Genomic DNA, 24,691 nt, shown 5'->3' with positions numbered 1-24,691 from the left:
TAAATTAAAACCTCACCACCAATGTGCAAAAAGACTTGGAGTTTTATATCCTTTCATGGTAATTATTTTTTAAACCAGTGTCTGGATACACTTGCAATTTTATGTTTATTTTGGTTAGTTGCTGGGCTTTCTTATTTAATTAAAGAAGGAGCTCTTCAGGAATCCAAGCTTCAAAGAGTTCCCAAATCTAGTTCCCATTTTCTTTGCATTACCCAAGAGAACATGTAAGGCCCTCGGATACATACTAAAATTGCCAGATCCTAGCCTATGGTTTAGTATTTTTTTTTTAAGTTATTTTGTTGTTGTTGGATGTTTGTTAATATTTTTTAATTATAATTTTCCTGGATATGGGACAGACATTATTGAAGGATAAATAGATTATCATGTAAATATGATATGAAGCATATTAGTTATACAAAAGAAAAAGTAATTGAAGACCTTTTATTTTTTAAAACTTTTTAGGGGTGTATTATTCTTTTTAATTGTTATGGATTCTGGGGGTACATGTGCAGGTTATTACATGGATGTACTGTGTAATGCTGGGGTTTAGCATCTAGTGAACCCATCACTCAAATAGTGACCATAGTACTAAATAGGTAGTTTTTCCAGTCCTTCCCCTGCTTCCCTCCCTTCTTGCTGTTGGAGTCCCCACTGTCTATTGTTTCCATCTTTAGGTCCATGTGTACTCTTTGTTTAGCTCCCACTTGTAAGTAAGAATATGTGGTATTTGATTTTCTGTTTCTGTGTTACTTCACTTAGAATAATGGCCTCCAGCTGTATCCATGTTGCGGCAAAGGACATGATTTCATTCTTTCTTATGGCTGTATAGTCTTACATGGTGTACATGTACTATATTTTACAAAAGACATTTGAAAACAGTAGTCAGCATATAAGCACAAGTTTACTTGGTTAAAGAGAAAAATGTGACTATCTAAAATGAGAATTCATTTTTGAAGAAAGAATTTCTTAAAAAGCCTGCATAACATCATTATATGGTCCCTAAATATGTGAGACTTACATATTCAAATCCTCTACCATAGCCTTTTATGCTACAATTTTTATAGCTTCATGCTAATATTACCTCTAGTAATATAGTTTATAATGTTGCTAAGAATTATAAATGTCCTAATATGACTTAATCATTCTATATTTGAAAATAATAATTAAGTATATATTTATATTATAGTAGGATCTACATGGTATAAGAATCACGTATAAAACATTACAATAGAATATTAATCTTCCTGAAATTCTTTATGATCTAGTACATCTTTTTAGACCTTCAACTCTGTATATAAAAAGTTATTTTTAGATGTAAAGCTTGCTATTATAATACTAATGGACTGCTACTACTGCTCAAGCTCAAGAAATAAATATATTTATAGTTTTAAAACTTATTTTCATGAAGTGTCTTCTTAGCCTTACCAATTTGCATGAATCTTGTGCACATTTTATTAGCACTGAATTACCTTTTATTCTTTTTCCTTTTGACACTTAGAAACATGTGAAAAATTTATTTCTTTCATAAATCCTCTTGAAACAAAATAAAATTTTGAAATAGACTGATATTTAGAAGGTCTAATACCTTAACGTCATTAGACTGTGGCCAATGGTAATATTCATAATTAAACACTGTCCTGTCACCTTCACTCACGAGAGGAGGAAAAGCTGTTGACAAAAGCATCATCAGTAACTTCTTAGAGGTTCTATTGAACACAGGCAGGCTTGTCACAAATTTAAACTTTTTCATTTTAAAGTTATAAAGCCTAGTCAATACTTTTCTTGCCACAGAAGAAGAAAAGGATTTTCTACAGCTATAATAAAGGGCATTTTAGATTTCTACAGGGCAATGACCTTGTTTTATGAACAATGTGACTGACTTCTTTGCAGCCAGATAGTTAAGGTTTTATGGAGAGTGCAGTAAGGACTGACCTGTTGCTTAAATCAGATTACAACTGGCCCTCAGAATAGGCAGACTCCACATCTGTGGATTCAAGCAGCCACGGACCAAAAATATTTGAAAAAAAATTAAAATAACAATATAACAATTAAAATACTGATAAAATAAATATAGTATACCAACTATTTTATAGCATTTACATTGTATTAGGCATTATGAATAATCTAGGGATTACTTAAACTGTACAAGAGGATGTGTGTAGATTATTTGGAACTACTACACCATTTTATATAAGGGTCTTGAGTATCTGCGGATTTTGGTACCCTCTGGGGTCCTGGAACCAATACTCTACAGATACAAAAGGATGACTGTATATATACTGTGTTAGCCACAGAAGAATAGAGCCAGAAGCCAGGGTATTAATGTTTTCTTGAGCTCCATTAAATTCACACATTTCTGAGAACTGAAAAATAAGGCTTCAAGGTGAATGCAGGGATATATGTACTCCTTGGAAGAAGGCTCTGGTGATGGAGAACAGGCTTATGAATTCTAGTGATAACAACAACAAAAACTTCCCTTAAATACATCTCCATGGAAAGGAATCTCTATAGAAAAGAATGACAGCAACATTTACCCAAAGAATCCTTGGAAGTGGCCATGCTGTGATGAAAGAGCAAAGTGGCACCTGAGAGTTTTGAGTTGCGAGGGATAAAGAGTATGTGAGAGGAGCAGTGCTGTAGTAGCAACAGGTATGAGGAAACAATACCCCTGGCTAGAAATATGCCTGGGAAAAGAGGCGGAATTAAAATAGAACATATGATGAATATTTTAAAAATAGTGAAAAATTAATGAACAGATCAAATAGTTAAAGGTTTCCCCAAAAAGTCTGTATTTTGCATTAAAATGATAGTGCTTTAATATGAAATGTAAAGATCAGATTAAATAGATGGCTTTTAGGCATTGTTGAATGATTTTCTGGGTAGGCGAATTATCGGAATACAGTATTAGGTTCCAAGCAATTGCATATGGAACTGATTTATTAGAGAGAAAGCAACATATGTAAGCATAAGAATGAACTCTCAGAATCAAAACTAGACAAATACTCTGGTAATAGTCAATCTTACAGTCTTTTCTGCTTGTCTTACTAGATATTATATATGAATATTATTTCAGCAAAAGTTTTAACTTTTTATTCTGTTATAGAGAATATAAAGGTCAGCTGAGCACAGGACATTGTTTCAGCTACTCTGAATCTCACCGAAAGCTCAGGAAACGGGATTCTTCAGTGGCAAATTATTCAGGTTTTGTAATTCCAAGGGCTTGGGTTTGAAACCTGGTTCTACTAATTGCTAGTTATACATCCTAGGATAAACATTGTATTTGATCTATAATTTTCTGATATCTAAAACTGAGATGCTAACATGTTTCAGAAAATGGTTTTAAGGATATTTTACACATAAACAAAAAAGAACTGTACTGGCACAGAGCAGATACTGAATAAATTGCAATAATTGAATGCTCATATAATATCCCATCCAAATGCTTAGAACGGATGTGTATAGAATTTTGAAATTTTCATATTGTAAAAAATCAATATGATTTGTGTATCATATAATGCATGCAACTATATGTATACCCTGTAAAAAAAAATTATAATTCTGCAGCACACCACCCTGCAATTAAAAATAGTAGTCCTTTTGAAGCTAAATGCTAAATTGACTTAAAATCATAAATTAATTTACATTAATTCACAGTATCCTTTTCTTTATCAAATGAGATTTTCACAAGTATTTGCAAGTCCCCGACAACAACAACAACAAAAACAAAGACTTTTCAATTATCAGAGGTTTTTGGGTTTTGTGATTGTAAGTCAGTATTTTAAAGGACATTGAAATTCTAAGGTTTAAGAACTTTCCAATCATTTCTCGTCCAGAGTAGAGGGTTTGCACAAAGTATATAAAGGGATTTTGAGTACTGTTTTTTTTAATGGTTTCTGCATCCCTGTTCTCAAAATATTAAGGCGATGGGCAAGAAGTTGATGACTCCAAGAAAATCATTGTCCAATCTGTGTGCGGCGGCTCACACCTGTAATCCCAGGCCTTTGGGAGGCCGAGGCGGGCGGATCACGAGGTCAGGGGATCGAGACCATCCTGGCTAACATGGTGAAACCCCATCTCTACTAAAAAATACAAAAAAAATTAGCCAGGCGTGGTGGCGGGTGCCTGTAGTCCCAGCTACTCGGAAGGCTGAGGCAGGAGAATGGCATGAACCCGGGAGGCAGAGCTTGCAGTGAGCTGAGATCGCACCACTGCACTCCAGCCTGGGCAACAGAGTGAGACTCCATCTCAAAAAAAAAATAATAAAGAAAAAAAAAGAAAATCATTGTCCATTATTCTGTTCTCAGTATGTGTAAAACCTGGGAGATGGTGCCTGAGTTCTCTGTTCGAGCCCAAAAATGTGCTGTGGGAAGAAGATAAGAGAGTTGGCCATAAAAAGAAGTTTTCCATCTTTTTACTTTAAATATGTCATCAAGCTGAACATCCTAAAAATCTAACTAGATTACAAGACTGATTATGTTTCTAATGTACATTCTTTGAGATGACTACTGGAGGGACATCTTTCCCCTAACCCTCCTTGGAATACAAGATCCAAATATCTAGGTGACAGCTGAGTATTAGTATCTGGATGTCACCACAGGCATTTCACTAATATGAAAGATAAGGTCATCACCTTAACTTCTCACAACTAAACTTGCTGAATTTTTTTTCTCACCACCAAATATCTTATTTATTGTTCAGTGGTGCCACCAAACACCATTTCTTTTATTTCAACCAATTTCCCCCTTCTATTATATTAATAATTAGACCCTATTGAATCAGTGTCCTTCTTGAAATGCATCCCCTCTTCTCCATCTTCACACCCATTTATCTTAGATCAGGTTCTTATTCTTTCTCTCTCATACAGCTGGTTGATATCCCTGTCTTAATCACACACACTTCAAACCATCTCCAAATTCTTGTGTGTGGTCTTTCTGCAATAAATAATCATGCCACTCTTCTACCTAAAATCATGCCAGGCCATGACATTACCAAAACGATAAAACTCTGGAAGGCTAAGAAGCTTCCATCTCCCTGTTCAGTGTTTTCCACGATACTCACAGGCGATATGAGCATTTTATATTTCACTGGTCCTGAACTATCTGCCATTCCATGAGTAGGGCATCCTTTTTCTACATTTTTGCTATTTATTCCATCTACTTATACTGGAGCTTCATTTTGTGCACTTGGTGGGTCCTATATTCTTGTAAAACTTACCTAAGGTGTCGCTCATTCTAGTTTTCTCCCATTCACCATCATGTGATCTCTCCGTCTCTCTGTGTATGCATATTATATATTTTTATGTAAGTTCCACTTAACAATGTATTCTAATTATTAATAACTATTTATACATCTCTGCCAACAAAAATGTTGAGTCTGCTGGAGACAAGATACAATTCTTGTACGATATCTATCCTAGCATAAACTAGGAAGAATCAGGCCTCATCCAGCCCATAATGGTGGGAATGCCTGAGGCAGCAAGGGTAGGTGAGACCAAAAACAAATGTGAATGAAGCCCAGGGCTTTGTCTGGAAGTAACTGGGAAAAATTCTGGACTAAAAAACAAGTATTCTGGCAAAAGATTGAGGGAGATCCTACACTGCGAATGTAATGACGCTCAAAGGATACATTATATGGCAGTTGTTTAAAATACAGATGGTGTTTTCTGAAACACAACCAAAAAAAACTTACTTGTCAGGTACCCAGGTTAGTTTACACTGACCAGAAAGTTTATTAGAGATTAGGATGAAGAAAAGAATATAGCCAAGTGAAGTCAAATGCAATTGCTGAAATCTTTCTAGAGGTAGTTTGACTGGTTGCTGGAGAGAAAACTAAATACAATCATGCGGAACAGAAGAGGAGACGCTAAATGGAAAACAAGATGGAAAGAAGAACACAACAGAGGGAGATGATGAATTTATGCCAGGTCCCTTTAAGGCACAGGATTGATTCTAATCCATGGACTTCAGCCAAGAGAAATTTGTTGTGTTATTGTTGTGGTTTCAAGAATAAAATCTTAGGCATCTGTATTTACAGTGTGTAATGTTTTGTATTTTTTAAGCTGCCAACAATGTGAGTTCTACTAAAAAATACAGATGGTTAAAATCTCATGCACAGAAAGTGGTCTTTTTGTTACTGTACATGCTATGTATCTGATTCTTTATATTTATTTTCTCCTATATTTTCCATCTCCTGACAAATACTGCTCCTCTCTTATTTGGTCATTTACATAGAATCCTATGTAAAACTCATTACATTATTTTTCATGTGTTAAATTTGTTCTATTTTCACTGTATATCAATTTTTGAGTTCCATTTTCTTGAGCATACATGACAAAACTGTGTGACAGAACTTTTGGAAATTATCGAATGCAGATTTTATAAGGTAAAGAAAAAAACAGCTATAATCATACCAGTCTGCATTGGAATCGTAACTAGATTAATCAAAATTTTATATGTACTACAGTGTTTTATTTCAAAATGAAAACACTCCTTTTTCAGAACATAAGTCCAAGATTAAATATACTCAAAAGGAGTATATGACATATATGTACATATAGTACAGAGGCAGTACATTATTTAATTGTTAGGCAGAATTGTTTAATGAATTTTAAAAAGTGATTTTAGTAATTAGAAATCAACATAGGCTAAACATTAGAAATAGCTCAAAACACTTTTAATATCTTCTAAGTTATAGTGTGTTTTTTTCTTTTATGTTGTCCAACAAGAAGTCATACACTTTTGTAGTGCAGTATTTCGAAGACAGCTTTTTTTACCTAATGATGATTCAAACTGGATAGTCTGAAAAGAATGTTGTAGCAATTTACATTTGCATAGTGAACAAAGTATATTTAACATGTTATAGACAATGAAAAATTAATATAGTTTATTTTCATTATTAAAGCTACTGACCAAACAAGGAAAGCTATAATTAATCTAATCATTACTTATTTAAAAAATTATCTTAGTATGGAGAAAATTGAAACATTTGTCTTCCAAATAGATGCGTTTAATGTCTTGACCACTTTAGCATGGAATAATATAAAATGTCTGTTAGTTAAAATGTCACCAATGATATGTGTTAACATTCTTTATTTTAAATCTCATGGTTATGTAAAATCTCTAACAAGAGTTTTGCAGAAATATACTTTATATATTGAAATCAGTAAGATATATGTGCATATATATTATAGCTTATATCTGTATTTTATATTGAGTATTAGGCCGAGGGCAGTGGCTCACCATTGTAATCCCAGCACCTTGGGAGGCTAAGGTGGGTGGATCATTTCGGGTCAGGAGTTCAAGAGCTGCCTGGCCAACACATGGTGAAACCCCGTCTCTACTAAAAATACAAAAATTATCTGGGCATGGTGGTGGGCGCCTGTAGTTCCAGCAACTTGGGAGGCTGAGGCAGGAGAATCACTTAAGCCTGTGAAGCGGAGGTTGAAGTGAGCGGAGATCGCACCACTGAACTCTAGCCAGGGCGTCAGAGAGAAACTCTGTCTCAAAAATAAAATAAAATATAATAAAATAAATAAAATGCATTGATTATCAAAATATATTCACTTTATTTAGGCTATTGACTAAATATGCTTAAGAAACAGCTTGAGTTACCCTCAAAGATTATCTCAAATCCACATTTTATTTCCACTGGTCAGCCTGGAACCCTTCCAAATACTTCTGCATATTCCAAATGCACATTTTTCTGGTTTTCTCTTTGTGCACTAGAATTTTTTGTTTACCATATTTCATTGTTTCTTTCTCTCAATTTTGGCATGTACCAAATCTGGACACTCAGTGCCTTTTGTTTATTTGTACCAACTCCTCCTCTGGTCTGCCCCCAACAATAAATTAAAACAAAGTGTCTCTGGGATTAACCATGAACGATCACCAATAGCAGTATTATTTACAATAGCCAAAAAGTGGAAACAACCAAAATTCATATCTACTAGTGAATAAATAAAATGTGGTATATATGTAAAATGGCATAATATTCAGCAATATAAAGGAATTAGGTAGTGATTCATGGTACAACATGATTGAACTTCAGAAACATTGTTCCAAGTGAAAGAAGCTAGGCACAAAGCACCACAAATTTTAACATTCAATTTATATAAAATGTCCAGAATAGGAAAATATCTAGAGATGGAAATTAGATGAGTAGTTGCCTAATACTAGTTGGAGGGGAGAGGGAATAGGGGATGATAACAAGACGATATGTTTGGGTATTTTTGGTGATGAAATTCTTCTAATATTGATTATGGTGATAATTTTATAATTGCAAACATACTGAAAAATATTGGTTGTAAACTTAACTGCCCAAATTGTGTAGTATGTGAATTACATATAAATAAAGATGTTATAAAATGAAACCGTCGACATTTCACATAGCCTTTTTGTTGACAGCCATCAAGACAGTTTTGTTTGAAGAAATGGTGGTCCAAATATTATGCACAAATGATGTAAAAATGAAAATGCAGAATCTCAGTTCTTACTATGATATATTCATCCAGTCTCCAAATACAGCTCTAGACTATTTTTGGATAGCCAAAGATATCCATTAATGTCCACTGACATTTTTGTTTGTTCATTTTGTCCCTTTTATTGACCCACCAGCATTTATCTCGGGAAAGCAAGGGTATAGATTGCAGTTTTCCACTGTCATAAAATACTTCAGTAACATACTCTAACTTTATTTCACCACCTTTGCTGCTTAGAAGGCAGTAGCAACTACAGAGAGTTTGAGTCTTAAAGTTTCTATTTTGATAACACATTGTCTGATCATAGGCATATGTGCCTCTTAGCTTCTGAATAGAGTGGATGAGACAACTACAGCTAGCTGTTAACTCTGAGTTATGTGGGTAGAAGCAGAAGTTTCTCTTAATAGAGAAAGAATGTGAAGAAAGTTTACAATTAAGCATTATGTAAATGACCTGATCAAATTGTGTTTGATGGGATTTGATACCTCCATTTTACAGAAGCTTATTTTAATATTTTCTTTGCAATTTTTTTAGCTTTAGATCCAGCTAAGGATCCATGCTTAAAGATGAAATGTAGTCGCCATAAAGTATGCATTGCTCAAGATTCTCAGACTGCAGTCTGCATTAGTCACCGGAGGCTTACACACAGGTAAACATTGTTAAATTTAATCCCACTGATTGAACAGTGCTCCTTACCAGGAATAACTGCAGAGTATAAATATTTGGCAGTGCCTGCTAATCTTTTATGCAGAGTTTTATTGAAACAGTTACAGAAGCTTAGTTAATACAATTATGATTCACTTGGGTTAAACATTGGTATCAGTCACAATTACTACAGATTATAGAATTTGAGGCATATATTATTAAATAAAGAAGGTCTTATAAAGATGATATTTAAAATGTTATATCTAGATGTTTGTGCTTTTTCAAGTTTAAGGAACAATTAGTTTTGTTCCCTCCGCATATTTTTGTTTGTGGCTATTCAAACATCTTTATTTCCCTCAGGAGAGAGTTAGAAAGTTAAAGGAGAGAAAATGATTGATGTTCATAAAAAGAGATTAAAAGTCACGAAATAGGGACTTGGGACTTGAACCCCTCAGGACGCCTTCTTCAGGGGTCACTCATACCAGTGGAGTCCTTGTATCTATTCGCTGGATGCTGATTCACAATTTCTAAAAAAGAAGGGAGGATTTCAAGTATCTTATAACAACCAGCACTGCTTCTGTTAGACGGGCTCTGTTTTGGGAAGGACCAGTAATTTAGAAATAGCCTGTGTAGTTTGGTGCTGAGTCTTAAAAATTTGAACGCGCCACAATCAAACATGAATTCATTGTTTAACCGACTGAAACAAGTGGTGTATTCGTTTCCTTTATCATTTTTAAAGTTATTTTTGAGAATACTCTTTCTCTGATAATGGACTTATGTATTGCTTTTAAATCAAATGAACAAAGAAAATTTTGCTATTTGTGTATGCTCAGAGAAAAATTGGATTTTTGGCTTTAGTGTACTTGCATATAAATTCTATTAAACACACCAACAGTAAGAGAATAAGAATAATAATATTGGAAAATAAGAACATAAATAGCATTTCTAGGAAACAGCAAATATTTAAGTTACATTGATGTTTCTTATAATGTAAGAGGACATATACATAACACCCTGTTGTACATGCCAAAAGGATTAGAAGTCTTTATTCCACAATGTTAAGTCTATAGTGGCAGATTTCTAGAACCAAGGGAGGTTGATATAACAAAGGTATGCGGGTTTGAAAATGTGTTCACTTGGGTTAGAATCATGGTATATCAATAATGTACTTGTGGAACAGAGAGAGGGAATAGGAGAAAGAAAACAACAGTTTGGTGATATAAAGAACAAAAGACTTCTTGGAAATCACAATTCTGTAAAGTTAGCCTACTAGGGGAAAGCACAAATGGGTGAAGCAGTTATCAGTAACATATCCCCCATCAATCCTGACTTTGATGCTAATTTTACAGAGGGATAACAAAGCTTTGGGCCAGAAACTCATTTTTCTATTTATTTCCTTAGGATTCTAAATTTCTTGGCATTTCTATTAATTAATCATACAAATTTAAAAACATTAGTATGTGAATGTGTGTATATTGGGGGTGAAATAAAAAAGAGAAGGGTGTCAAAAGGGATTCATATATGATCTCTCACCTAAGTTACAGAGACTAAGTCAGTTTATCTCCCTTAAAAGCAAAAAACTGTTTTATCACAAGTTCTAGAGACCCTGGGAAAGATTTCCATGTGCAGACATTTAACAGCTTTGAAAAGATTCACCTGCCACTTCACCCCTGGTCCCGTGAACCCAAGTCAAAGAGCAACCAAAGACGTCGCAGTTAATATCATGTCTGTGGCAGAGACACACTCGTTTTGACACTTGCTGGACACTGAAGCTAAGAGAGGTTAAAGTAACTGACTCAAGACTACAAAGCTAGAAATTTTCAGAGCTTCAACTCTAATCTGTACTGTTCGACCCCAGAGTCTAAGCTTTTTACCACTATGCTGTCTCGTTACTTCTCTGACTTATTAAACGGCTTAACTACAGGCAAAAATCTTCCTTGACATGATAAAGACTATCAGAAACCGATAGCCAAATGTCCCTTAATATATAAAATTGAAAGATCTTTAATAGGGCACTACTGAAGCTTTGCCTTTGGTGTAGTGGTGGAGAGGGTTCAGAGGGGAGACTAATATGCTTTTAGTGGGTGAATTTCAAAATGTTTTATGTGAATAGTATTTAGTCCTGTTCTATTTCTGATAGAGACTATTTATAAATGTCCATTCAATCCATGCTGTATTCAATAAATAAATCACTAGTTTCCAACAAATTGATTTTAAGATTAATATTTGATGTGCTTTATTTGCCTTGAGGATGTCAGTACATAGTGATTATTTATACAACACTTAGGGAAGAAGAGCTTTGCCAAGCACTTTGATCAATAAAAATGGCTAATATAAATAATCTAGATCTTAGATTTGAGGATTGTGTGTATTTTGGGGATGTGGTAGAGAAAGCAGGGAAAGACGGCTTAATTGATCAATTTTTGTCCATTTGCATAGTTTAGAATACAAATTGCTACCTTTTTTCCATTTAAAGGAACAACTTATTCTTTCTTCCCTTGATCTCATAAAAGAGAAAGGAAACCCGCTGTTTCTTCCTGCAAGGGGAATACAGTTTTTCAAACACACTTTCCAGTCTCCTCTTCCCAATACATCACACTCATTTCTCCATTGCTTTAGAATTTTAACCTTCGCATCTTACAGTGCTCACAACATTTGTAATAGTTTGTCTAACATTGATCTCCTTCGACTGACTCAGCTCAGTGAAGGTGTCTTATTTACTGCTGTGTACCCAGATCTTGAATTACTGCTCAGTACATGTTTTCTTTGAGGAGGTTAGTAAAACAGCTGCCATTTGTAAAATATTTAGGAAGAAAATTTTGACAAATAGTTTGATCAATTGAAATGGTCAATCTAGGTAATCTAGGTTTAAACATTATTTTCTTAGTGCTTTGTGTATATTTGTTGAAAATGAATTAAGAAGGGTATAGGCATCAGTCAACAAGTATGTTTTAATGGCAGAATAAATGAATGCATGATTTATCAAATAAAAGGAAAGGGAGGATTTTTAAATATTTTATTTTATTTTATTTTAAGTTCCAGGATACATGTGCAGAATGTGCAGGTTTGTTATATAGGTAAATGTGTCCCATGGTGGTTTACTGCACCTATCAGCCTATCGCCTAGGTATTAAGCACCGCATGCATAATCTGTTTATCTTGATGCTCTCCCTCCCCCTAACCCCCACCGACAGGCCACAGTGTGTGTTGTTCCCCTCCCTGTGTCAATGTGTTCTCATTGTTCAGCTCTCACTTATAAGTGAGAACATGTGGTGTTTGGTTTGCTGTTCCTGTGTTAGTTTGCTGGGATGATGGCTACCAGCTCCATCCATATCCTTGAAAGGCACATTATCTTGTTCAAGAAGGATATTTAAACATGAAATGAGGGATGTAACAATTGGTTTTAAGAAACTAGTAGGTCCTTCACTTGGATTTGTAAATAATTGAAATAATTAGTAAATTTCTCCTTCCTCAGCGTTTTAAATAATAATAATTGTCCTCTGAAATCAGAAAAATAACATGATTAGGTGAATCATAGTTTTAGTCTAGTTTTGACCACCACTGCCGGTGTAGAGGATGGTGTAAACCATCCAAATATGTGATGTTCAAAGTCATATATTTGGATATTGTCTCCAAATGGCTTTTTCTGTGAAGAACTGGTCTCAGAGCAGGTGATATCTTTGTCATTGTGCTAACTTTCTGTTACCATTATCATTACCAGTTAAAAGAAAATAGTAGTATGAATAATGAGAAGGAACTTTAGCTGCAGCACTTTTTTCCAATATGGTAACATAACCCATTATTTAGATGCTTTAATATGAAATACATGATGGGTTTCCCAAGCTTTGAATGTGATCCACTTGTTATATTGTTACCCTTGGGGAAAGATCTGCAGATGCTGACAGCTGAGGGTGATTGTTTCATTGTTTTTGTATATTGTGAACAAGAAGCCCAGTGTTTTATGCTCCCTTGCTGCCTGTGCAGCTGCAGATAATTAACACTATTTCTAGATCAGTGTTGCTGGCACCAATCGATGCTGCTGATATTAAAAGGAAAAGGTTTGGCATAATAAGACAGAGTAAGGTTGAATAAGTTGTAGGACAAAACTAGCCATGTTAATTTCTACTTCATTTACACTGAAGGATTAAAAGAAAAAAAAGAATCAATAAGGAAGTGCTTTTGACCTCCTAAGAAGGCATTATATAGAAAATGATGAAAGTAGTGTAAAATGCTACTTATCAAAAATAATTATCAAAAAAGTGAGTCCTAAAATTTATCTATTTTAACTATGCAATCTTGGAATTCATGGTTTATAATGACTATTTTTAAAAGAAGATCTAAATGTATTTATATGATCACTGATTGAATAGCTATGGCGTTTGTGTTTCCTTTGTTGAAATATTGAAAGCAGAAAGATTTAATCACAAAGCAGAAGTTATATAGTGTTCCACAAATGTTTGCTGAACTGAATTGAACTTATCATAATCATTTAAAAATAATGATTCTTATACTTGAGAGATATTTAACTTCTATGGAATATGACTGTATTAATAATGTCTTCAGAGAGAATTAAATCCAGTATTTATTTCACACTTAATATATGCAAAACTCTTTACTAAATGCCTTAAATTGATTTAGCTTTTACAGTGATGCTAATGCTTTATACTAAGCATTATTATGCCCATAACTGAGGCTCAGAGTTTCTGGGTGTTCTGCTTGAGATTAGTTCTATAGAAGCATAATTGATAGGTATAGTTAGATAGATAGGTAGATAGATAGATGATAGATAGATACAAAGTGTGGATTTCAGATTTGAAATCATGCCTATCTTGTTTATATATACATTTTTTCCATAATTATCAATTTTATGTATATGAACAGATGTTTATAGATACTTAACTTTTCATAAATTTATTTTAGTTAGGATGACGAAGGTTTGCAAAAGTTTTTAAAATTAATTACTTTTACAAATGGTCATTGTACTTTGGATAGTGAATTAGTATAACATTGTTTGATTCCTCTTCTTAAAAGATAGATCATAACTAAACTTCATAGTTTCCTTTATGTCTGGAATTTGATATCTGTATGCACACACACAGACACATACATACATGCATATATGTGTGTAATTCATTTAATCTTACAATAGTTGGAAGTAAGATGACTTACAGTTGTTATCCCCATTTTACCTCTGATAAAAGCTGAGACAGAGAATTCACTTAATTTGTTCAATTGGTAGACTTGGACACTGAACCTGGCCATTGTGGTTCTAGAATTTGTGCTCTTATTATGCTTTATTGTCTTATGTTACTTATAAAGTATGTTATATAAATGAGACATTCTTCTAAGCATTGTAGAATTGTTACTTATCTTACCAGCACCCTATATTTTCAAAAAGAAAATTTCTCTACACCTATTGCCTAATGTACTGTTTCTCAGCATGTTTTAGCCCACATTCTTTTTTTGCTGAATATACACTTTTTAGGTTCTCCAGTTATTCTATTATCACCCTGAAGGGAGCATAATATCCCCTAGTTGAGAATTGCTATAATCAGAAAATTCAACTACTTAGATTGTGCATCTTAGTCAGTCAATGTGATTTGGTCAGGGTTTATATTAGGTGTTATGCATTACAAAAACAGAAAGCATGTTTCTCATATATGAAAATAAGTCACAGGATTGACTTTATTTTCGAAGTACACAACACACCTTATCATTATTGGGATATATTTCCTCTCCAGTTGAAAATCAGGAACCTGTTGGTTAAAGTCCAAAATCCTTCTCGTGGTCCTTTATAATCTGGCCCAGGAAGCTTTAGAGCCTCCTCTCTAGTTTTCTCCCAATGGCACATTGCAGATTTCTTACATCAGGAAATTCATTCTGTAGAGAGCCCAGAATGTATGTCAGAGCACAAGGGGCCAGAGCCAGAATGCCTGGATTCACAGTTTAGCCCCACTGTTCTTAACCATGTGATCTTGGACAGGTTACCCAAGCTCTGAGTGCTTCAGATTTTTCTGCTGTAAAGTAGGTATCATACAATTGGTACTTTCTGCGATGTTGTTTTAAGGATTAATGACTTAATGTGCAAAAACAATTAGAACTACTTCATCCATGATAGGCATTATGATAGGGTTAGCTATTACTATTTATTCCTAAACTCGTTGTATATTTGATGATCATGGGTGTTGGTTCTGGCTGTGTTTTATTTTCTCGCGACATGTCTTGCCCACTTGTTCCTTTGTTCTTCGGGCAGACTCCGTTTCTGAGAAGGCTTTTCAGCGTAATGGTTAATGGACGTAATTTGAAGCTAGACGGACTAGCTTTGAAGTCTGGCTCCATCTCCATTTCTCCAGAATGACTTTGAGCAAATTAAATTATCCCAGACTCAGTTTTCTTGTTTAAAACATAGACTTGATAATTATACTATGTATCTCCCTCTGTTTTTGTGAGAATTAAAGACATAATTTGCTTAAAGCACTTTTCACAATGAAAGCACTCAATAAACATTAATCATTGAGAAAGGTCTATTCACTCTCCCCTCCCAACCCAAGGTAGAATTAAATATGCCTGCATCTTTGTGCCCATAGCACATTAGAAGTGCTTGTTAACCCACGAATATTATAGTGACTGTATATTTAATAGCTAACAGGTGAATTATTGGGTTGCCATAGACAAAGTATTTGAGAAAATTGATTTACTCCTGTCATGATCATAGGATATGAAATTTAAGATTACCTTATACGTTAAATAAAAGGAAGGGCGTGATTTTGGCAGTTGAGAAGGAAGAGAGTGGAAACAATGAGCCACCATTGTGTTATAGAAAATGTGAGACAGATGCTTAAAGAGAAATAGCATGAGGGTGGGCATAGCTTTGGTGGGTTAAAGATTATTAGGGTACTTAAAATTTCAACAAATTTGCTGCCCTTAATGATTCTCTGCTTTACATCCTTTAGCATTGCCTATGTCCCCATGACCAGAGAAGACGATCTTTAGACCAGAAGTTCCAAAATACACGAGAAGGATTCACAGGCACTAGACGCCTCAAGGGATGTCAATTTTTTTTTGAGTGAGCATAGCTAAGCCCTTGCATGTCCTGTCAGAGAGATTTTATTTCTCCACTGGGCCTAAAGGCTCCTTCTGCTTAGCAGGAACCCTCCTTGCATTTGAAGGAAGGAAATTCTGAATCTGAGTAGAGATCCTTCGCAGTTCTGCTTGCAATATATACTGGCTTTGAAGCCTGTATAACAGATTTGTAATGAATGTGCCTCCGTGTATACTTCTGAATCTTGTATACCAAGATTTCAGCTGTGAGAACAGGGGTTTAAATCGATGATCGGTAGAAGAGGGCAAATAGAGCAGCTAGCCACAAAAAGGGTGCACTATGACACAGGGAATAGATGAAGGCCAGTTGATGGTGTAATGTGAACAGTGAACAGAAGGAATTCCTTCACACATAAGCTGTTACTCTGCCATCCAATTAAGGCTTCATTAATGTCCCCTATACAAGGAAAAGAGTATGAATTGGGGGGAAAAAAAGTACAGCAAAGGAAGATTCAAATAGTTCCTGGTTTCTTGTTCCCCAAATAGACAAGAATCTGGTATAAACCTTTGGAGAGAAAAAATTGGATATTAGTTAAGGTTACTTTTAAAGAAGTATTTTGGATGGACCTTAATATCTCTTAATCAAATATCCTTAAGAGATGAAGATTAAAATACTCAGGTTCGAAGTAAAGTTTAATCAACATTACTTAGGTTTCTGAATTGCAGGAAGGGCTATATTTACACAAATATGTAGTAGGTGCCTTTCATATAAAAGAAAAACTATTTTTTTGTCTATGAGAAAGAGGAAACTAGCTGCCTATTAAGAATAATGATTATTCTAGTTCTTCCAATTCAGTCTATTTCTATATTGCTTTATTATTCTGAAAGAACTGAGAAAAACTATGATTGTTTATTAGCTACATAGAAAAGGGAAGAAAATATTATACAAAGGTGATGTAAGTGATAGCAATTTTAAAACTTCTTTATTTTTAAAATTTAACGCTTATGAAAACAACATGTGGATAAGGTAACAACTCCATATAATGGAAAGGAGTACAGATTTGATTCCTTCCTCCGCAGACCACTCAGTTCCACTCCTACACTTCCAGGAATTATCTACACACACACCCACACACATTTACACAAACACACTTACCTCCAAATGGGAATATTTTAATATATATTTTTGTGCCTTGTTTTAACGTAACATGTTTTGAACATTTGCAATTCAGGAAATGGATTTTATCTCATTTCTTTGAATGGCTGTAAAGAAACCCATTACAAGACTATCCCATAATTTACTTAACTTAATACTTTATTGATGGACATTAGGGTTAGTTCTACCTTTTCTTATTATCATGCTTTGTACAACACGCTTCAGCATGTATCTTTATATAGACGTGTGTGAATATTTTTGCCATAAATTCCTAGTAGTTGGATTGCTATGTCAAAAAGAAAATATGTTTGAATATTGACATGTATTGTCAAACAACCTCCAGAGTGTGTCAGTTTCTCTACTATAAACAATATGCTGATGCCTGCTGTTTCACCCCTCTACCAGTAAAGAATACTGTTTAGATATTAGTAATTTTGAGTTTTCAACTGTCGTAGTTTATTTTTTATTTAAAATTGGTATGGGCTGGGCACTGGTGGCTCATGCCTGTAATCCCAGCACTTTGGGAGGTTGAGGTGGGCAGGTGACTTGAGGCCAGGAGTGTGAGATGAGCCTGGCCAATATGGTGAAACCCTGTGTCTACTAAAAATACAAAAATTAGCAGGGTGTTGTGGCGCATGCCTGTAATCCCAGCTGCTCAGGAGGCTGAGGCACGAGAAATCACTGAGCCAGGGAGGCAAATGTTAAAGTGAGCCAAGATCATGCCATTGCACTCCAGCCTGGGTGACAGAGGGAAACTCTGTCTCAAAACATAAACAAATAAATAAATAAATAAATAAATAAATATAAAAACAAAAAGTCACATTATCTTTTTTCAGCTTCAGGAATAAATGTATGTGTGTGTGCCTTTAATAATGGAGGGGCTATGTAGATACTGTTGGTGGTTTCATATCAGCCATTATCTCTAAGTTGTAACATGGTGAATCATGGTAAAAAATAGTGGTGAATTAGAGGAAATTGACTATACTGATAACATTTTTTAGAACTTAAGCAATTTTTTCAAAGAAGAGGATAGTTTTAGCACAAGATAAGGAGACTTAAAAAAAGAGGCTCGACAGTGGAAAAGAAGTACTGGATCCACAAGCTGTAACAAAATGTGCATAATTTATTTACTCTCACTATTATTTAGACCTATTACTTTAATGCAATTAGTACTTGATGGACAGGTGCTATAGTGAACTTAATTAGTCCTTTACATATTTCTGTTTTTAATAATCTCTTCATTAAATGAGTATTTCTTATTCTAAATATTTCTCTCTCCAGTTCATCAATTATATTTCTTAAAATTTTAGAGTATTTAATATTATCATTATTAATAATGTGATTTCCAGTGATCAATTGGGATGATGCTTGCTATGAATTCATTAATAAATTCATTTTATTTTAATCATGACATTTTAAATATTAAATCCAAACTTGCTGTTACTGAATTTTTGTTAAATAATTCAACATTTTGGGTAAATTATAGCTAAACCTCCTCCTAGTCAACTGTTGGCAAAGAGACAATTGTATTTCTGGGTAATGGACATTAAGGGCTGGAGCATATTAATTTTTAAACTTTGTATAAAATCTTTTTTCTTGTTGCTGCCTAATGTAGATAAATAATTAGGAAATTAGTAGTCATTGCTGCTATATTTCAGCCTGAATAATCTTTCTATTCCTAAATTCTTGCTTTATTTTACTATTTTCTTTAGATTTTTAAAAAAATATTTGTAAGAACATTTTTAAAAAATTTTTTTATTATACTTTAAGTTTTAGGGTACATGTGCACAATGTGCATGTTAGTTACATATGTATACATGTAAGAACATTTTTACTGTTGGGCCTATCTAATGTCAAAATATGGAACTCAATTTACTTCTTATTTATTTCTGTCCTCACATTGTGATTTTGAATATGTAATTTGTAATCATTGATATTCAGTTTTGAGCAGAGAGACAGCTAGCCATAGAACAAAGGATGATGTTCCTCTTTCACAGGGTAGACTTGTTTCTGGAAAGTGCCTGCCAGGGCAGGTACTAGTTTCCTGCAGCTCTTCCCACTAGCCCTGACATCTTTCTGAGATCAGGGGACTACTTCTTGCTTGTCAAAACAGAACAAAAGTAATGCTTATCACTTCGGAGTTCAGATGGTTAAGATATGGGTGTGACTGCTTCCCCCTTCCCTTTCTACTTATAAGATGGAAGCAGATAATTCTGAGATCTAAGGGATGGTATAATCACAAGATATAATGAAATTTATTTCCAGAATCACCATAGGAATGATCATCCAAGAAATAGCCTCACTGGCCTATTATATGAAAGAAAAATAAACTTTTGTATTAAGACAACGAACTTTTTAGATGTGTGAGTAGCTATCATTATCCTGATTAATAAATCTATTTGAAATTTACTACCAAAAAAACGTAAGAATTACATTGATGGTGGAAAAATAATGGAGGCGTGTGATGGGATCTTAGTAATTATCTCATCAACTTTTTCATTGGTTAAAAGCATAGGAGACTGTGTAAGTGTTTTGAAGAACTTGTCTACTGGGGACTAGCTGTGGATATGCCCTAACAATTGCACATAATTCATTTCCAAACTTAAACACTTATTTACTCTTACAGACAAAGCTGTAGCACATAAGACACAAAAAATACTGGAATTTCCAGATGATCATAAAAAATTACTCTAGACTATGGGGCTTCACTAAACTTAGAGGGATTTTGCCTGTTATTAAGGCTTATATAAAACAGAATATAAATTATATTCATTTAAGCCTTAGGTCCCAGATACTTAACACATAATTATTTAAGTGAGGAGTAAAGTATATTCATCTGTAGTGATATAAAGACAGCCACACAGGTCTCAGTAATAATGTGTGCGATAGAGAAACCTAGATTTTAGTCATAAATATATTAATAAATAGACAACTGTGTGACTCTGGACAAGTCAGTTAACAGGCAACTAACTGTGGCAGCAAATAATGGGAGACTTTGAAATCCCACAGGTCTACTGGTTTAGTGACAAAATATAAACAGCTAATACATCTGTAGGGGTAGAGTACATTCTTTATCATTTTCGTAGGTTTCTTTCCTTCCGTTTTAGCATTAGGTTGACTGATATGTATCTAGGGTTTGCATGTAACTAGAATAATTTTGGATCTGGAAAATTCTTTAGAGATATTTAATTCCATCCTGCATTCTAAATATAAGGTAAGGATTATCATGATTATGAAAATATAAGGAAGAGGATTAGGTTGAGAATCATAGAAATAGAAATAACAATACCTGCTTATTGAAAAGAGTTTACTAAGAAATTTGTAGGTATTTTACATGTATTAATTTATTTTGTAGTTACTATTATTTTCGTCCTTTTACAGATTAAGACAATGCAACTCAGTTGATGTGAATTGAAAAGGCTATACCAGTATTAATTGCCATAGCTAGGAGTTGAATTTAGACCTGTTCAATTTCAAAGCCTCCCATTATCTGCTGCCTATGAATTCTATTATTAGTTGCCTGTGAACTGACTTGTCCAGAGTCACACAGCTGTTTATTTGTTACTATATTTAAGACTAAAATCCACATATTGCTATTGAAACCTATGTGGCTGTCTTGATATCACTACAGATGAATATGCTTTATTCTCAACTAGACCATTCACATTTTCTGCTAATTGTTCTGTGTCCTGAATCAGTTTATATCTCTTTTTATAAAATGCTACTGTAAAACTCTATTTGCATTAAGCTGTATATATTGCTATCTTCCCTTCTGTTCTCAGTGGGCAAATTCAGCATTTTGCTCACAGAGAAAATAGAAAGCATCCAGTAGGGTCTTTTCTGACATTTTGCTTACTGACTTGTGCAAATATCAGTTTAATTAATACTCATGAAACACTCAGGACAGTGGCTTCTATTCTTATTCTTGCTTTTATTATTGTTACTATTATTTTTATCAACCACGACCTTCATCATCCTCTTCTGCATATCCCTAATCCATCAGCTTGTGTTCTCAGCTCTAGAACCATCATTTCTTATGTTTGTATTCCTTGATCTAACAATTATTGCTTTGTGTAATATTTTTAATCTTTCTCTATCTGTTAGCTTATTGCTTAGCATATATGAACAAATGCAAATTTCTATATTTTTAAAGCAAGCATACAAAAATTCCACTTCTTTTACAACATAGGAGGAGAAAATTATTCCATACCCTCTCTTTACCTTTGGTTTCCTTCTAATTCATATTGAGCAATTATGCTGCTCTTTGCAGGCAAATCTTTTAGAATAATTTTGTTTTTATTTTCTTGCCTCCCATTTGCTTTTCCACCTACCACACATTATAAAAATTTCCAACAAGTTATGTAGTCCTTCTGTAAATAGAAATTTTTACCTGCTCTAACTTGTGATTACTTTATTTATTAATTTGCAATGTCTATTCAGCTAAAGCAGTGAAACTACTTTTCCACAGGGCATTGGTAACTTCTATGTTGCCAAATTTATTGTCTAGTTTTTTTTCTAACTTGAGATTTCTACTGCATTCATTTACTCAAAATTTGTTTATCATTGAACACACATATTGATCATCTATTGTGAGCCAGTAATGCATATAGGCACCTGGGTTATGGTGTTAGAAGGACAAAGAAAACCTCTAATCTTGTTACTTTCACATTTTGGAGTGGAAGACAGACAATAAAGAAATCAAACAATACGCAATATAATTTAAGATAGTGATCAATGACAAGGCAGATATAGAGGTGACTGAGGGAAGAGGCAAGGTGGCAGAGCAGTTAAGGAAACTTTCTCATTATAGATAATGTTTGAAGAATTACTTGAGTGAAAAGAAATGAGTCATTTTCAGATATCAGGCAAGAGTGAGCCAGACACAGGGAACAGAGATTGCAAAGATCTTGTAGTAGAAACGGACTTGGCATGTTCCCATAAAATGGTAAAATGGCCAGTGTGGTTATAAGAGAAGTAAGATATCAGGTCCAAAACTGTGCAGCACTCATATCTTATAGGGCTTTGAAGCTGTGTAAAGGAGGTTTTGAATTTTATCGTAAATGTAACTGGCAAACCATGGCAGGGCTTCAGTCAAGATACAAATAAGAAATGAGTTTCCTTTCCAAAGGATCACTGCATGTGCTGTGAGAAGCAACAGTTAAATTCTAGGTCCAGCTAGTCAGAGGGTGAGGGCAGTAACTCCTGGGGGAAGATTCTGGTGGTGCAATGGGGTTGGTGAGGGTACAAGTGTACAGAATGGACAGTCAAACCAAACACTTGAGGATGAATTGGATATCTCATTTTGGTGTGTGTGCACGTGTGTGTGTTGTGGAAGAAAGTTGTGAATCTGCAATAAATCATTACAAATAGCCTGGTATTTGTTGAAATGGCAATGTAAAATCACTAGATTAAAGCTGTGTCACTGATATATCATCCTAGATATATTATTTTACTTCTCAGAAATTAGAGTCCCTTTTATTGCTGCCCTTGTTTTCCCACTTCACTTGGTAGTAGTGATCACAAATTGTGAGCCTGCTTTTGTGATGATACACATCGCAGGATTCAGGAATTCTTCATTTGTGTGCTGTAAAATTATAAATGGTAAGATGGCTTGGAAACACTGGGGCCTAATCCTGAGAAGGTGCAGATTTCCCAGCCAATCACCACGGACAGGCTAATGGGACACTGTGACAAGGCAATCTGTGTGATATGTGTTTCTCTTTAGACAGAATATTTGATATCATTGGGAGTCCCATCACAATTGTATGGAATTTAAGGACAGTTTCTCCAACTAAGGAAAGAGACTTTTTATAAAGTGTCTGTGTGTCAAAGTGGGGTGTGATGGGTAACACTTCAACATGCTAGCATCCTTGATATCAGTAAAATCTCCTGTGGAAAACATGACAAAAAAGGAATTTTTAATTATGATTTTAACTAATGATTGACATAATAATTACATACTAAAAAGAAGAAATTCTTCAACAAGTGAAACATGATAAAATTTGACATTGAGATGTTTTGCTTTCCAGCATTTTACTTTGTCTTTTAAACATGAAGATCTATTGAAATGATAGTGTTGTAGATTTGGAAAATTTAGAAGAGTTAAGTTTGAAGTGAAATTATTTAATTTACAGTTTCTGTGATTCAAAATTTTATGTATTTTGACACACTAAAAAGGGGAAAGATATGTTAAACTCTTAGAGCCTAGAGACAGAAAATGTAATAATATCACCTTAACTTTATCTGTTACGTTTGTTTGAATATACTAAACCAAATTGGAAATGTTGATATCCTAATATTTGTATGATTGCAATTTTCTATTGAGATATAAGCAGTATCTGCTTATCTACTTTTCCCATTTAGCTTCATAGAATAAATAATCCTCACTCCAAGAAATGGCCTTTGTATTTATTTTAATGTGAAAACAAAATTGCTTGCCTTCCCAACTAATTATATAATACTAGTGTTAATCTGAGTGCAAGAAAATGTGGTTCATTATTATCATTTTATAGTCACATCCCATATTGACACTTTGTAATATTGTAGAACAGGTTCCAAGGATTATTATTGTGATACTTTTCAATTTAAGAAATTCTAACATTGAGGACAACATTGAGTCCTGAATGTTTGCTAAAAACAGATAATGAGTACAAAGTGACATGTTTTCTGTGAACAGTTTTTCTTTTAAGGGAGATGTGCACTATAACTAAAAATTGCAAATCCATTTTAATAAAGTTATTTGATGCAAATATTTCCATTGTAACCTCCATATATTCAGAATAATGGGCCTGGAAGATTTGAATTGTTGCCTCTTTACTTGGACGGATTAAGTCTAAACTATAGCCAGCTGATGATTTTTGCAGTCAATTTGAAAAGACCTTTCTATTCTGATTTTTATTCCAATGTTGAATTTTCATTGTGGAGGACTTCTTAGGTTCTGGTTTCAAACAATCCAAAGGTACCCTGTAAGAAAATAAGCCAGAGTTTAAGTCAATTTCTTTCCCAACTTCCGTAGTGATTCAAAGATCTGAGAAACATTAAGAATAATGAAATTATCAATGATAAAGAATATTACACCTTGGGCTTCTTTTCTGGAAGCTAAAGTATCTCACCGTTTAAATGTAGACACTTCTGGGGCCCTATTCTGAATGGCTCCTTGACAGCAATTTCCCTGTGTTCTTCCAAGCCAAACTCACTTTGGTTATAAAGACCATGTAAGGAACTAAAAGCGTGATCATTAAAGACAAGAGTTAAAGAATTATTGTTATGAAACAAAATGATTACAGAGGACAAATTAATTTTTAAATTAAACTTTAAAATGGATACTGTATATAGATTTCATGGTCTGTAGTTAATTGTATAGACAAACAACAT

General features: G+C 34.1%; 1 protein-coding gene across 4 annotated transcripts in view; it reads left to right on the top strand.

The window, feature by feature from the left end:
* The window catches only part of SPOCK3 (SPARC (osteonectin), cwcv and kazal like domains proteoglycan 3), a 510,259-nt gene that overhangs the window by 227,487 nt on the left and 258,081 nt on the right, over nt 1–24,691 (top strand). For 3 of the 4 annotated variants that reach the window (XM_054683476.2, XM_054683477.2, XM_001151431.5), the window contains exon 4: nt 9,011–9,125. In XM_054683476.2, coding sequence (XP_054539451.1) covers nt 9,011–9,125 — 115 coding nt within the window. Of the gene's footprint in view, nt 1–9,010; nt 9,126–13,194; nt 13,380–24,691 lie in introns of those variants that run through there. The other variant, XM_054683478.2, reaches the window with a different exon arrangement.

Source organism: Pan troglodytes, chromosome 3 (genome assembly GCF_028858775.2).
Source record: "Pan troglodytes isolate AG18354 chromosome 3, NHGRI_mPanTro3-v2.0_pri, whole genome shotgun sequence".
Classification (NCBI taxonomy): domain Eukaryota; kingdom Metazoa; phylum Chordata; class Mammalia; order Primates; family Hominidae; genus Pan; species Pan troglodytes.
This window is presented reverse-complemented; position numbering and strand designations above follow the sequence as displayed.